At 47.4% G+C, this 16309-nt stretch overlaps 1 protein-coding gene across 2 annotated transcripts in view; it reads right to left on the bottom strand.

Moving 5' to 3' along the window:
- Positions 1 to 16309, bottom strand: part of mgat5 (alpha-1,6-mannosylglycoprotein 6-beta-N-acetylglucosaminyltransferase) — a 46324-nt gene that overhangs the window by 18070 nt on the left and 11945 nt on the right. For both annotated transcript variants that reach the window (XM_068719496.1, XM_068719495.1), the window contains 7 exons: positions 15804 to 15893; positions 12266 to 12337; positions 10208 to 10369; positions 8969 to 9138; positions 8688 to 8822; positions 4734 to 4867; positions 250 to 383 (listed from right to left, as the gene is read on the bottom strand). In XM_068719496.1, the coding sequence (XP_068575597.1) occupies positions 250 to 383; positions 4734 to 4867; positions 8688 to 8822; positions 8969 to 9138; positions 10208 to 10369; positions 12266 to 12337; positions 15804 to 15893 (897 nt within the window). The remainder of the gene's footprint in view (positions 1 to 249; positions 384 to 4733; positions 4868 to 8687; positions 8823 to 8968; positions 9139 to 10207; positions 10370 to 12265; positions 12338 to 15803; positions 15894 to 16309) is intronic.

Below are 16309 nucleotides of genomic sequence, written 5' to 3'. Positions count from 1 at the left end.
CCTGTGAAAGTTTTTACCCAAGGTTGTTCAAAGGGTCTCACTGCAGAGTGTGAAGGTGGTGCGCCCTGTCTGTCCCTTTCATCTGCAGGTACGTGTCCCAGCGTAGCTTGCGTGTGTCAGAAGTATTAGAAAAGGTACGTGTACAGAATGCTTTGCACTTGTATAACCCGGCCCTCTGCGTGTTTTAGGGTGTAAAAATGTGCGTCGGTGATATCGGGAATGTTTCGCGCGTCAAAGGGGCGACAGTACCTTCCAGAAGTTGTCGACCTTGCCGTAGACGAGCGACTGGTTCTGCCTCTTGATGTCGTCGATGTGCCGGATGTCGCTGGCGTTGAGGTGCTGCTCCACCACGAAGCCCAGGAAGCTGTTGTCTGGGGTGTGAGCTGCAGCCAAAAAATAAAGAAATATATAAATACACAAAATAAATATCAGTGATTGCCTCTCAAGGATTAAGAAGCTCTCAAAGGCCTTCTTTAAGTGCCTTTAATACATCTCACACCTGCGCATTTAGCGCCGATCGCGGTTCTGAGAGCAGTTCCTTTATGCCTGTTACTATGGGAACAACCGAGAGGAGCAGGTCAAGTGTGGAACCCGAAACGCTGGCAGCTCTTTACCTCACTGCCATCTGCCTCGTAGAAAGCAATGTGAAGACGAGCAATGTGAAGACGAGCAATGTGAAGACGAGCAACGTGAAGACGAGCAACGTGAAGACGAGCACGGGCAGAAAAGATGCAGTCGGGTAAAAAACAGCCCTCCAACGTGTTTAATGATCTAATTTAGGAAAAGTGCAGCAGAATGAAACGCCGACCCCGTCACCCACTTGGAGTGAATGAAGCAGGCGGGGAGGTGTTCTGGTGCACAGTTGTGGTTTGTGTCAGAGCCTCGGGGGGGCTGCTGTGGTCGGGGCTCAGTGTGTTTTTTTACCACACTGCTTTTACTAGAGATGCAAATCAGGGTCAGTCAGTCAGAGGGAGATGATTCACTCCAGTAAAGTAAATAAAAGAGGGATTCTTTTTTTAGAACATTTCAGCAAACTCAGGAACATGCCGGCATTTAAACTCCGCAAACATCCTCTGGACCGATCCCACCGCATGTGATTATAGAGGATGAATCGTGACACTGAAATCTGCTGCATCGTGATTGAACTGCAGGAACAATGACGTAGTAGTTAGACAAACACGCTTTGGCTGGAATGTGACACCCCGCTCGACGCAAAAAAAAAAAAAAAAAAGCCAACGTTTGCTCGCTCCATCTCTCCAGGCAGTTCACACTTTGGCTGCGGCTTAATATCTTTGGGCAAACATAAAACGAGTACAAAAGAAAAGGAACAGGGAGCAGGAAGTGTGTTGTGCAGAGCAAATGAGCCCGGCACCAGACAAAGCAATTCATTATGGAACAAAAATGTGCAGACTAATTTCTCCTCAAACAATTCAAAAAATGCACGACATACTTTACATATGAAACTGACACACTGTTCCTCTCAGCGTCCTGACTGGACATGTTCAGTGAGACGTATGCTGATGAGCTGTGCAGTGTTTCTGCTCCGGGCACAGAGCCAGAGAGCCGCACTTTCTCTTCTTCACGCCGCGTACCAATTACACGTCTCCGGTTTTTTTTTACGCGCCTCCCTTCATTACAGCGCACAGAGGAACCTTGTACCCGCCGAGCGCTGTTTGTTCGCTTTGCGTCACGTGTGTGTGTGTGTGTCTGTGTGTCTGTGTGTGTGTGTGTGTGTGTGTGTGTGTGTGTGTGTGTGTGTGTGTGTGTGTGTGTAGGAGAGCACAGGAATGTGGGGGCAGATGTTATGATGATATCGGCAGATCTGTGCGAGGGGTTGGTGGGGCACGGTGGAGTCTAACAAAAGCTCTCTGATAAGCGAGATCCGAGGCCCCGGAGTTAGCTAACACTAACTTGTGTAAACAGGATGCATTTGGCAATAGATGCCTCGTCTCCCACCAGAGCCGCCACTCAAAATGTCACTTCATTTGCCGTTAGGTGACAAACAGCCCAGGAGGACAGCGTTGCCCGGGGGGGGGGGGGGGGTTTGCGCGTTCACTTGTTACACTCCACACTTCTTCAGAGAAAGTAATGTTACGGTTAAACGCGTGACCGTGTTAACTTGTGACTTGTTAGGTTGTTGGTAGCAACTTTCGGAAACGGTAATAAACACAGATGCGTGTGTATTTAACATAGACTGAAGGCTTTTACCAGGACACCTACATGTTCTATTGGACACTACTAAGAGTCAACACTACATCTAGAATGTCTGTGTTTCGGTAACCGTCTTTGGTGGCTTGCGTATCTTGATGAGCTGTTGCACTCTGCCTTAGTTCCGCTGCCAAACCGCGCGCTCACACTTCCGGACGTCCTCGTTGCTTACGCCCTGTAAAAGGGTCTGTTAATACAAGCTGAGTGGAGGAACGGGGGGGGGGGGGGGGAGATATGTCGGTAACATTCTTAAGGGCAGGATATCTCCTCTGACAGGGTGAGAGGGACCGTTTATGGACTTCCTGTGTGCCCTTTAAAAAGGAGCAGGAAAGTCTCACTGAATCAGCGGTAGAGGTAACTGCACAAGACAACAAAAGTAATCCCACGTCACTGACGGGGGATTATGTGGTTAATGCAGGCCCAACACCTGCAGAAACTAACTTCTATACTGCTGGCCGTGCAGGAAAAAAAAAGTAGATTTGTCCTCTTGGACAGAGAGAGACACAGTCGGAGACAACAGGACACCAGCCTACGGATCCCACGCACATTGAAAATAAAGATAACCTTTCATGAGCGGGTGAGTCAGCGACATTATCAATCAAGCCTTGCAGCCGCTATCGGCCCGGGCCGATCTCAGGGGTCAATTACGTAGTTGGCAATGCCTCAAAGATAAATACTATCTGCTGCCACCTCTGACCGGTATTAATCATCATTTCTGTGAGGGATTAAGCATCGAGCTGCGGGGAAACGCACGGGAAAAAACTGCGGCAGGGGCTTTAAAGAAAGCTGCTTGTACCGTACATCTCGATGAAAGGACTGTTTGTTATTATGGCTGAAAATAATTTGATAAAAAGTCTGGAAATATCTGTTAGTTAGTCAGGTCCCAGACCAAAGCCCTGTGTTAAAAAGCTTGTTTTTAAGCTGATACATTACACTTGACAGGACTTGAATTCATGGTATTGTGACCTACAAGATACTTCTCATATTTGCAATTCAGCTCCCCTGATTTAGAGATGACTTGTGCTGTGAGGCGGAGCTAAGACACAGGCATTCAAACACAAACTGTGCACCACAAAACACTCCCTGCTATCCCCCCTCTGAAAGAGATTAATGAGGTCAATTTGGCCTCGTCTTGTCTTATTGGCCAGAGGCCACGCACTCCTGACCGAGGATTTATAGGCCGCTGCCGAATCCTAACAAATGGACCAATCCCAGTCGAGGATGGATTCCCTGCTTGCACCTGATTTGTCCGTTGTTACATCTAAATAAAGTAGGTGAGTTTAAATGCAAAGCAAAGACCAGGGGCTCTATACGGTACATAGGACGTTTTATCACTAGTTTGAGAACGACGACTCTCAAGCGTGTTCTGGGGGGGAAATGCTCTAACCTCTAACGAGCGTCGCCCACTGTCTATCCGAGCTGACAGAAGCACCTGCTCAGATTCATAAACCTCTTGTTCAAATATTATTTGTGCACGCTCTGATTACAATCACAAATCTCAGATATCTACTTCCTCATCCTCGGAGCTGTTGACGTAACACTCTTTTAAAGTTGCTCGGCACACATGCCGCTCTTTAGACTGAAGGTAAGGCGTTTCGACCGATGCAGAAGTGGAGGGAAAAAAAAAAAAAGCTAGTCTCTCGTGGCTGGAAGCGATGCCAATCTGCGGTTTTAACACTCTACCGAACCACCGTGCACTTGTTTCACCGGCGATATCATCTAACCTCGCGACTCTTGACTGGATTTCGTGCAAAGGCCCCAGTGTGCTGTGAGAAAGACATACCCTATTCAGGGGACAAAAGGGTCCATTCAGGTGGCGCGGCATTCTGGGTAGCGCCAGGCCTCTGCTCGCAAGCGGAGACCGCGGGGGTAACATTTCACTTTCTCTCCGCCGTGGGGAAAAGGTCAATACCCCAAGGGGGCCGGCTCTCTCTCTCTCTCTCTCTCTCTCTCTTTACCGCCATCGTTGACTCCAGTTACAGAGTGATCTCACGGCAGCAGTGACACACACACACACACACACACACACACACACACACACACACACACACACACACACACACGCACACACGCACACAGCAATAAAACCCCTACGTCCTACATTCATAATTACAGTGTCTGACCTCGTACTTTCCTTTAATCTGCTCGATCATATTCCATTAGCAACGCACCGGGTTTTCATTTATGCCTCTTTTCCAACCAAAACATCTCACTCACAGGAGAAAAGAACTGGCACTGTAGACGTAGGAGACAAACAAGGGTGTGATGATGGGAAAAATTATTTATGCTGGAAGCAGCATCTGTATTTGGGACGGATTTTAGTTTTTTCGACTTGTTGAGTCAGAGGATGAAACAACCAGAAATGTTCTCTGCGCTGGTTTTCATTACGTTTTAAATCCTGCTCTCACGCCACAGTTGAGCCAATTTGTATGCATTTGTTTAACCACCACAGCTAAAGCTTTCCAGTCCATTCGTGACATTTGACACTTTTGGTGAGAGTGCGCGTTGGCGACCGGCCGACTTACGGAACATGGTGTTGAACTGCTGCGGGTTGAGGTTCCACTTCCCCCAGGGCGTCTTGTGGCCCTTGGACTGGGCGTAGTGGGCGTGGTTGAACTCGGGCTCCGTCCCGAAGGAGTCCAGCACCCGCAGCATGCACCTGTGAGGTCACACAACAGGGAAGAGCGTTAATGGCCGCTCCACGCACGCATGACGAGTCGTTTATTACAATGAAGTCTGCTTTGAATCTCGTGAAATCAATGAAACCTGCAAACACCCTTATAAATCACCACACTCAGTGTTTATTATGGGCTTGAAGAAGAAACAGTTCACAGAATTAGAGTGTAGCTGAAACATTTCTTACCCATTTAAACTACACCACTCAGCCTGAAGAGACCTGCTTTTGCAATGACATCGAGTCAATTTTTAAATACTTTTATTTGAATAATAAAAGTAATTTTTCAGATTAAGGAAAATAATTTGATGGATAAATTAGTTAATTAAGATGTCAAATAAAATAATTATTAAAAAAAAACAATTTGCAATTAGGGTAGATCATTTGAAAGCTAAATAAAAAATAATTAGTGTCTAATAAAAATTAGTTTTCATATCTTTTTATGTTGTTAATTTAAAGACGATGTTGTAGAATAACCGTATGAGAGCTCATATAAACTGTTCCTGTAATCCAAGCTTGTATAAACATGTGTTAAAAGATAAACAGAACCCGGACAGGAGAAGGAGGACGTGACGGGGTGACAGGTCCACGTGTGTTTGGTATTGGTTCAATCAAAGGGATTCGATCAGCAGAACTGAAAAGGGTTTTTGTTTCTTGGACGACATCTTGTATATTGTGTTTCCATTCTATTTATTTTCTTTGGCTGAGGGATAATGAACAGTATGCAGCCTGCAGCTATGATTTCATTTTTGTAGGAACATGAATTTCAACGACTGGAAGTCTTTATTCATGTATTATTGTGTGTCAGGTAATTCCAAGTGGAATTCAGCATTTTAATGGTATAAAACAAAACAAAAATCCTATTTAGCATTTTTGTCGTATTAATGTTGAAGGAATGTCATTGGAGTTATGACCTAATACACCGTACCAATGTCTTAAATGTCTTTCGTAATGCATCCAGCGACACAAAACATTGTTTATTATACACAAAATCAAAACAGCGCCTCGACTGTCAGACAGAGAGACGGTGGAGTCCTGTCCTGTGGACGAGTGACACTGTGGGTGAACAACATGGCTGACTCAAAGGTCACCGCATTAAGTGGACCACAGCCAGGAGAGGGAACCGCTCGCTCGTGACCTTAAGCTCGCTGCGTTCACTCGCTCATTGTCGCTCACTTCTCTATCGCGTCTGGTCGGCTCGGTCCTTCATCATCTACGTTTTTAACAGTTAGGAGGAGAAACGGGAGGAAGCAACGCTAACATCAATCTGTTCCTCCATCTCACGCTATTAATCCCAATTTGTCCACTGATGTGTTTCTCCTACAAAATCCTAAAATGATGACCCTCTTTATAGGCCGTCTTCAGCAATTTAATTGTGGCTGAACAAAATGAAGTCGAGTTAAAATACTCTGCGTTAATCTCAAAGTAATAGTAGGAAACCAGGTGTAACCAGACATGAATGCATACACACACTCTACATCTGCAGCTAAACCCCCCCCCCTTCAGTGATCGCCCCTCCGCCCACACAGATGCTGTGCAGCTGGCTGTGTGAACTGTGAAAAGGCCCCGAGAGAGCAGAGAGCTGGGAAACACATCCACTGTAGGCAACTTCAGACTGAAAGCAGAAGAACAACAACAACAACAACAACAACAAGCCCATATGTCATCTCCACTAGCTCCGGAGAGAGAAAACAACAAAACAACCCTGGTCTGTCCCCGGTAGATGTATCCTCGACAGACGGAAGGCGTGGTGATGTGGCGGGAGGCCGAGGCTGCTCCGGCTCAACATGTTACACTCGATGCGAACATCACGGTCCAGCTGTGCTTGAGTGGGCATGAGAGGTGTCATATTTTCACGGTAATGCGATTCACCTAAAGTGACCCCACGCGCATAATGTACAACGACAGGCGATGAATAAAACCCGTAGAGGTGATTAGGAAACGCTGATATCAGTTGGGCAAAGCCCCGAGGCCAAACGACACGATGAACACACCTGTGAATCAATTATGTGTCTTTTAAAAGCTGAGTTTGGTTAAATATAAAACTTCAGATAGACACTGTAAAACGTATGATTATTTTACTGCTGATAACGTCTGATTATTCAGTTACTCTTGGGTGACATGTTCCACTTAATAGACTTTAACCTGATTTATAACTGTTATCAAGCAATAAATCATAACTGTAAAACGTCTGATAAGCTTTGAACACGTCTGAGTCATTTCAACCGAGCTAAAGCTAATAAAATCGTCAGTGGCCGACTAGAAGAGAGAAGCGTTCACTTTAAAAACCCGTAGTTTCAATAATGGCCGCACATCTTCTGTGATAAATCCACCAGTGGTATCGTTGTGAACTGCTGTGATGGAAAGCTTGCCAGGCTTGGTGAAGGATCAGTTTTATCAATTGTTTTGAACAATATCGGCTTTTTCATCCCACTGTATGGTTTGCAAACTCCCAGGATCTCCAAAGCAAGTTGTTGTCTTGTCTCCCGACACCGAGGACGAACAGTGGCATGAATCACACCCCCGTACGCCCACCAACGCAATACACACAGACTGTGACAAACGGAAATAGCAGCCAGAAGAGAAACGACAAAATCAAACTTGTGGACGCACGGCCCCTGATGACTAACTTGTTGTTTGTCCAGTTTCGTTTCTCCATCATCGACACCAAATATAGAACCGGTCCCGCACACTGGCACATTTCCTGCAGCCTCGCTGATGCAGATGAGGGCGCGGCGCCCGACTCGGTTATTGGATGAAGAAATTAAATGAAATAGAACAACAGGGCAACATTGGCTCAGAGCGGAGCGGTATGGAACACAGAGATACGGCGCTGTAAGACGGAAAGCCAGGAGACCGGGGCGATAACAAAAGACATTACTCACAGGGGGGGGGAGGGGGGGGCTGACAGACTTCGTCCCCACAAACACGGAGAATAAACCAAGAAAAAGAAGAACAATAACGACACCGTGTATCGCAAAGACTTTGGGACTGATATGCAAACAAATCCGCCGTGTTCTGTACATTAAGTATCTTTCTCCCTGTCGTCCTGTGTGACAAATAAAGTCAAGAGAAAGGAGGATTCTCAGACCGCAGGGACAAAGACTGTAATTCACAAACCGCAACGTGAAACGACGCTTTTTGGCAGAAAGGCGACGCGGGGAAACTGACGTGGTTTCGTTTAGTGACAGGAGAAAGAGAGCCCAGAAAAACGTCCAGGTTCCGGTTTCACAAAGCACAGCGACGTTAAGTGCTTTGACATGCGCGAGTGTTCAATAATGGTAGAAGAAATAATGTGGCGGCAGCATCTGGACCTTACATTACGCCTGAGGCTGAATCAATTTCCTCAGGGGCACAAAAGGGAGCGGATGCAGTTGGAGGTGTTATGTAGCAGACAAACAAAACCTGGTGACAAGCAGGAGGAACCAGCGGGGCCATTAGAGGCCCCCAGACTTATTGTTCCCTCTCTTTTCCTGTCAGTCGGCGCTGATGAGAGCTTGTTCCAAAAAAAAAAAAAAAAACGACCAGAAGGCCTCAGACCTCAGCGGAGCAATTGGGAAGAGAATGGAGTCGAAAACGTTGCAAAAAGACAGACGACCACCGCGGCCTTCTGGGAAATTGCGGTAATGTCTGAGCGGAAAATAGACCCTTTTGTCCCGGCAAGTGCGTCGACACAATGCCCCTTTTGCATGTGTGAGGGAAGTGGGACAGAGACGATGCATGTTGAGCAAAACCCCTCTGGATAAATAAAGAAAAACATAATGTCGTATTATTAAGTATTTCTCCCCGATGTCAAAGTACTTACTGGTAGTGGACCCAGGAAGGTCCCAGCGTCTTCTTGAACTGGGTGAGGCCCACGATGTCGATGTAGATGAGCTCCACCACCTTGTCGCCCTGGGTCGGGCAGCTGGACTTGTTCCCCATAACCTTGCGCATGATCCTTGGGGGGGAAAAGTTTGGGATTAAAAAGAACGTTTCTCCTCCATCCAGATACGTAAATACATTGAACATTTTGGATACAATATGGTAGTATTGGCTCAGGCTGTTTGGCAACATGTAAAGAACCCCGTAGCGCTCGGTACTGACTCTTTCAGCTCGGCCAGGGAGGCTGAGATGCGGACGTCGTGGCCCAGCAGGTACAGCGTGGTGATGAGGTCACTCCACTGGACCAGCTCGCCCAACGGGCCGCCGCTGAAGGCGTTCTCCGCTATTTTGAAGCCCGACTCCTTGGTCAGCAGGCCCAAGTGCACCAGGATCTGATGGAAGGGAGGGGGGGGGGGGGGGGGGGGGGGGGGTAAAGTGAGGAATTAATCTACAGTTGCAGGTAGAGATGAGGTTGCTTTTCATCGAGCGTGGATGTATCATGTAAAGGAGCTAGAACAGATCCGTGTCATCTGAAAACCTTTAATTCCTTACACAGATTCTTGTAGACAAGACGATGTAGGAAACGCCTACAGAAAAAAGTTCAACGAATAATTCAAAGACACCCCGCTGGATTCGCATTAGAAAAGATTTAAACGTCGGGGTGTAAGAAGCGTATTCATCCTAGTAGGGGGACTGTGAAAGTGCGCTGTCAGGTGCACAGTGCACACCACATACATCTGCAACAAACAGGAACAACACAGGGGAGGGGGAACACAGTGTTCCACAGCGGGAGCAGGAAGTAATAGCCGGCTTTGTTTGAAGTGGCCGAAGCATTTTTCATTGTTGACAGTCGGCCCCCGGCCCCAGAGCAGCACACTGGTCCAGGATTAATATGTGCGGATTATTATCCGAAAGGGATTAGCGGCTGAAATAAAAAGACCTGGCTGTGAAAGCACCCGCAGAGAAAAGCACTCTTTTGTTTAATTAACGACCGGATTGTAGAACTTGTGGGGAGAAACTGAGTGTAAGGGAGGAGAGGCGAGATACCGCGGATAGAGGGATGACGGTTCTCTTGTCCTCTCCGCTTTGTTTAAGGAAATGCTGCTTTGCATCGGCACCGAGGTGTCGCGGGAGTGCTCTGTGAATTATTCACGAGGCCAAGTGGAGCGCGGAGTGCATTATTCAGTGCCGGGAGCCGCTACAGGCTTGGGACGCGATGGAATATCCGTGTCAGTCCTTTTCCCACCGCCATCACTTGGCTGAGCAGAAGTGGTCTGGTCCACAAGTGTGGATAAAGTGTGTGTGTGTGTGTGTGTGTGTGTGTGTGTGTGTGTGTGTACTGTCAACAGGGTGACAGATTAGCTGCTTTCTTGAAATGCTTATATTCCTCTCATCGTAAGGAGGATATACATTTGACCTAATGACTTCATTGATATCCAGTCGTCATATCGACACGCCCACCTTCTTTCTCCGGCGCCTGGCCAGGTTCTGCTTGGAGGCCAGCGAGCGGACGGCGCTGACCCACGGCTCGGCCATGCGCTTGATCCTCAGCATCATCCAGCGGAACTCCTCGCGCTGGGACATCACGCGGTACAGCTCCTCGAAACTGGTCCGGACCTCCGCCTGCACACGCGGACACAACGACAAACAGTGGCATTAAAGGCCGCTGCTCAAATAGCAAACACTGCATGCTTAAGGATAAAAAGAGTCTCTTTGGATTGGCAGATGGAAGCAGGGACTGTTTATACATAAATGGGTGAATGAATGTTGAAGGTTTAGTATTTGGCACTATTTGTCTAAGAAACCCATCTATAATCGCTGAAGTCATTGCGCTGAGGTGATAATAACCATGTTAAGCTGTTGGAGACGTCTGCAGAGTAAATTGTTTATTGAAGGAGCGCGTTTGCGAAACCTTCATAGAGTGAGTCTTAAGAGATAAAACTGTGGATTTCAGAAAGGAGCGGTATTCATGGAGACGGAACAACAAACACTGAAGCATTCAGAACGCAAAGCCCTCTGTGTTACCAGCAAACATGAGCTCTGCTGAAAGGAGTGAACACAGCAGTCATATGATACAGTTTACAGCTCAGATAAGTAAGAAGGCGTTATAGAGGAGAGGGGACAAGGATAGGTAAGGAGAGTAAAAAAGGACGGGAGAGGAGACACTGAGAGGAGAGCAAACAAGGAGAGGGGCAGAGAGACGATAAGGACAATAAACAAGGAAAGGAGAGAAGAGGAAAGTAAAAATGAAAGTGAGCAGAAGAGAAGAGAGTAAATGAACATTTGTAATGAGCAACAGTAACATTAAATGACATTATGTCCTAATGTTTATCAGAAGCAAGGCTGGCTGGAAAGTGACGTACCCGCGATAGAAAATTTGGAAATGAAACCTGACTCATAAAAGTCATCTGAACGCCACACGGAGCAGCATAAAATATGTAAATATCAGATATGGAAACTCAAGGCCTTAAGCACAGCCTGAAGAAAAGGCGGACGAGCGGGGAGCGAGCCGTGGCCGAGAGGAAGACGGAGGAGAAGCGGCGGTGCCATTACCAGCTCGCTAAGGCGGCTGAAACAAGGCGCTAGCGGGGCATTAGCGTCCCTCATCGCGACAGGAAATCACTTCCGCAGACTGAACCTATTAAAATCCGGGCCCCGAATTAAAATCTCCAAAGCCTGTCAAATGGTCGTCCCCTCCACCACAGAGGGCTCAGTGCTGTTGATGCATCCAGAGACGGGATGAAGACTGCTTAATATTGATTCACCCGCAGCGGAGGGAAGGTGTGTCTGCGTGTGTGTGTGTGTGTGTGTGTGTGTCTGCATTTGTGTGTGTGGTTTTTGACGAGTGCCGACACCGTGGACCTTGGCGCCTGAGCCCCGGTGGCCCGGAGAGGCGCTCTAAGTGGCGAGCCGACGCGTTGGCAGGGATGGAAGCTCATTACTCCAGATTTGTCCCAAGGTCCCGTCACTCCCGGCTTCTGCTGCGCGAGAACTGCTGCGCTTTTTTTTTTGTTGCGTTGACGCCGTGGGTCAGCCTCAGTCTGCCCGTTCATTCGCTGCCACGCTCTCACACACACACACACACACACACACACACACACACACACACACACACACACACATGCTGCGGTGGGCGGGACATCTGAAACTCAACTGCTATTTTGGTGCATTTCATATTAAAAACTCATATCAGAGGAGGTGCTTCTTCTTCAATGAAACATCCTATTAAATGGGGGGTTTGCGTGTCGTTTTTCTTCTGTGGTGTCAGGATGACGGAGCGGGACTTAGCGGTTTAAAAATGTATGCTAATGGGGGACTCGCTGTCACAAAGTCTGGAGTCGTCTCTCACACACACACACACACACACACACACACACACGCGAGCTTCTTTGAAATTAATACATGCAAGCCACTTGGACCACAACCGGGACACTTGAAAATCCGACGCTCAGATGCAGTGTTCCTCTCCAGGAGAGCAGATGAGGTGGTTGGAGAGTGTGCTTTGTGTCGTTTGCTCACCTGTCCCCTCCGGTCCAATTCTTCGTTCAGGGTCTTTGTCCTCCAGGGCAGACGGGGACACCAATTCTCCACCTATCAAATAAAAAAACACATTTAGTTAGCACAACACAGAAGTGTGCGCTTAAGAGAGCGTACTCGCTCAGCGACTCGTTTTAGCAGCTGTTGTTGAAGTGAGGCCTTGTTAGAGCCTCTGGGCCTCTGGGGAGATATTAAAGCTTCTCTATTTCACTGTGTGTTCTCTAACTGCTACAGGTGGAACCGAGCGTCACTTCATCCTCATAAGATCTGATTGCGGGCTGTTATTTTTGATGCATGTTGCAAACGTGTGGAGAGCAGCTGCTGTGTTTTGTGTGTGTGTGTGTGTGTGTGTGTGTGTGTGTGTGTGTGATTCCCCTTTACTGTTTAGTGTGTAAAGCAGTGGTTGCAAATGCTTTGTAAATATTATCCATAGACTGGAAGCAAACAAGGGGAAGCTATACACACCCTTATGAAAAGGGGAGAGGAGAGTAAACAAGGAGAGGAGAAAGGAGAGGAGAGAAACTAGGTAAGGAGAGGGGAGGAGAGTAAACAAGGAGAGAAGAGTAACAAAGAGAGGAGAGTAAACAAGGACAGGAGAGGAGACAAGGAGAGGAGAGGAGAGTAAACAAGGACAGGAGAGGAGACGAAGAGAGGAGAGGAGAGTAAACAAGGACGGGAGAGGAGACAAGGAGAAGACAGTAAGCAAGGACAGGAGAGGAGACAAGGAGAGGAGAGTAAACAAGAACGGGAGAGGAGATAAGGAGAGGAGAGTAAACAAGGTCAGGAGAGGAGACAAAGAGAGGAGAGTAAAATAGGACGGGAGAGGAGATAAGGAGAGGAGAGTAAACAAGGACAGGAGAGGAGACAAGGAGAGGAGAGTAAACAAGGACGGGAGAGGAGATAAGGAGAGGAGAGTAAACAAGGACGGGAGAGGAGATAAGGAGAGGAGAGTAAACAAGGACGGGAGAGGAGACAAGGAGATGAGAGTAAACAAGGACGGGAGAGGAGACAAGGAGAGGAGAGTAAACAAGGACAGGAGAGGAGACAAGGAGAGGAGAGTAAACAAGGACGGGAGAGGAGATAAAGAGAGGAGAGTAAACAAGGACGGGAGAGGAGATAAGGAGAGGAGAGTAAACAAGGACGGGAGAGGAAACAAGGAGAAGAGAGTAAACAAGGACGGGATAGGAGACAAGGAGAGGAGAGTAAACAAGGACAGGAGAGGAGATAAGGAGAGGAGATAAGGAGAGGAGAGTAAACACCAAGAGGAGAGGAGACAAGTAAAGGAGAGGAGAGAAGTCAAAGAGAGGAGAGTTAACAAGGAGACCAGAGTCAGAAAGGGTGGACGTTGACCCGTTGACCCGACGTAAAGTCTCTCTCTTCCTTAATGTCTCAGCCTTTCCTTCCTGGTGTCTGACCACAGAGAGGAACGAGGAGAGGTGTGTGTGTCCTCTCCGTGAGGTTAATGTGCCGGCGGACAGGAAACCAGTTATACGCCGCAAACGGCGAGCATTATCCAGAGCGCGTGTGCTCACAATAACCGCGGCGGACGGACGGACCGATCACAGCGAACCCTGAAATACAAATTTCAATGGCAACCGAGAGATCACGTGACCGGGAGCGGAGGAGACGCATCTGTTTCGAATCTCCTGTTTGTTTCCTGTAAAGTATCTCTGTTCTGTAAACACCGGATGGACATGAACAGAGAAAGAAGAGGGTTTTTTTTCTCCTAATGGGTTTTGCTGTTGTCCATCTATTTCTATTTCCACACACAAAGAGCAGGCCGGGCTCTCTGCGCGCTTTCTTTAGTTCACTGCAATGCTTTCAGCTCACTGCAATATTCATACCAGGCTACTGACCTTCCCGGAGCTGAAGCAACAACTGAAATCGTACTTTTCATTTGAGAAAATAGCTCTCAATTCGGACGAGGATCCTCACTTGAATCGGCACGTGACGAGACGTTAAGATGGAAGCATCCAAATTACAGCCGTGATCTACGGGGGATCTTTGAAACGATGCATCGCAGTTGTGTCTTGTGAGAAGCGGAGACGTTTTCTGGATCTGAGAACGTACGTATTTTTCTTGATTTGGCGGCGAACTGTCCCTCTAATTGGAATGAATTAGAGGCCTGGTCTGGCGCAGACAAATCATGCAAAATGAAAAGCCTTCAAAGTGTCCCTTGAAGGAACACAAGCCTCTATATGTTAGCGCTCGTCAATAATACATGGCTCCTCCCCCCGGCTGCTTTTTCCTGTTTGCCAGAGATATGTGGAGCGGACGGCGGGGCGGCCAAGTCACTCCACGTCTCCCCTTGGGAGGATGAAAACTCGTACCTCCTCTCCCTCCCTTCCCACTGAATCATCTCCTCTATCTCCCGCCCCGTCCTCCTCAACGCACTCTAATTTGCTCTCATTAAAAAGTGAATACTCCTCTACCTCGCTGCGTATTGTTAGTGCTTTCTATGATCGTTCTCAGGTGACAGGGATGTAGTCGGGGCGCTCCGGCTCTGAACCGTCCATTATTCCTGGTTGTCTGTGCTAATCTGCTGCAGCGCTCCCACCTTCCTCTGCTCTTGTACTGAAACAGGAGCTGAATTATTCAGAATGCTAGATGCAGATGTTCTATATCTTCTTCCTCTGTGCCGAAAAGGGTTCGGGTGTTGTCCAAAAACTATTATTTGGCCACGCTGTTTACTGGCTGACACGCCGCTTCATAACCCTGAACACACACACACACACACACACACACACACGTAGTTTATCTTCACTCAATCCCACACACACCGTCCCGCTGATGGAAATACCCACTGGAGCACCGAACGTGGATTAATCTGCATCTGAAAATAGTCCCCGACAAATACGCTATTTAACATTTGCTAAAAACTACAGTACCCAGCTGATTCAGGGAATATAAGAGCCTTTTTTTTCAAAATATAACTCTAAACCTCTGACCTCTTTCTTTACAGGTTGACATCTGAGAGCCACAGACAGGGTAGGAAAGTCAGAAAGTATTGAGATACAGACCGAACCACTGTTGGTTTTGGTCTTTTCATGGGTTGTATTGACAATAACAACAAATATTTAAGCTTTAAGTTTGACAGATCGTTTTCATGCCAGACATTTGTTTTTAAAATTGTTTCCCTTTGAATTTGATTTAAAACACGTCATGTTTGCCTGTTTTGCATTTCTTTTGGGTCTCTTATGGAAATTATGCTAAATTATGCATCTCATTTGACTGGAAACCCGACTAGCGACTGAATCTTCTTATACTAGAAGATGCAATATTTAAAACTCTTGTGTAGACAAAACAACCTGAACAGTCCACATCCTGATAGAGTTACACAGTATGGATGCTGTGATCAGTAAGATGTTAAAAAAAACTAAAAAAAAACCATTTGTTGATTTGTTGAGATTTACTTCAGTATTTTTTACACTTGTGACTTAAGACACCTCTATTGATGTCTCACACACACACACACACACACACACACACACACACACACACACACACACACAGGGCTCACCTCGCTGAGGTAGATGAAGAAGGAGCAGGTGGACCCGTCCACGCCGTAGCTGCCGTAGCAGGAGTCCGAGCGCCACATCTCCTTCATCCACTGAGGAAGAGGAGGATGCGAGTTAATAGCAGTCAAATGAACTTCATCGGCCATTAAGTAACTCCACTCTGCCGTTCACGTTGACAGCCAAACAACTGTCATTGGGAGCTTTGTTTCCCATTCTAGTAATGGAGCACTTTGAATGGATGCAAACGAAAGTGAGGTTGATGTTGCAGTTTACCAGCGGCTGTGGTGTGTGGGCAGGTTGTGTTGCTGGGAGAATACATAAAGCACATTTAGGAAATCTACAGCGCCGGCTGCCCGTCTAGTTTTCCCTCTCCGGGTGGAAACAGGCCAGGCTTGTTTTTCGCGGCTCGGAGGTTTAGAGAGGCAGGACTGTGAGTTAAAGAGTGGCTGGCTTCAATCCCCGGAATCAAACGGGGGAAAATAAGACCGAGACTGTGTGCCTCTCGGCG

The sequence above is a fragment of the Cebidichthys violaceus genome, unplaced genomic scaffold (assembly GCF_023349555.1).
Source record: "Cebidichthys violaceus isolate CVI_PGR_0920_01 unplaced genomic scaffold, fCebVio1.0.p SCAF_24, whole genome shotgun sequence".
In the NCBI taxonomy this organism is placed as follows: Eukaryota; Metazoa; Chordata; class Actinopteri; order Perciformes; family Stichaeidae; genus Cebidichthys; species Cebidichthys violaceus.
The sequence above is the reverse complement of the archived record's forward strand: the minus strand, read 5'-3'. Positions and strand labels throughout refer to the sequence as shown.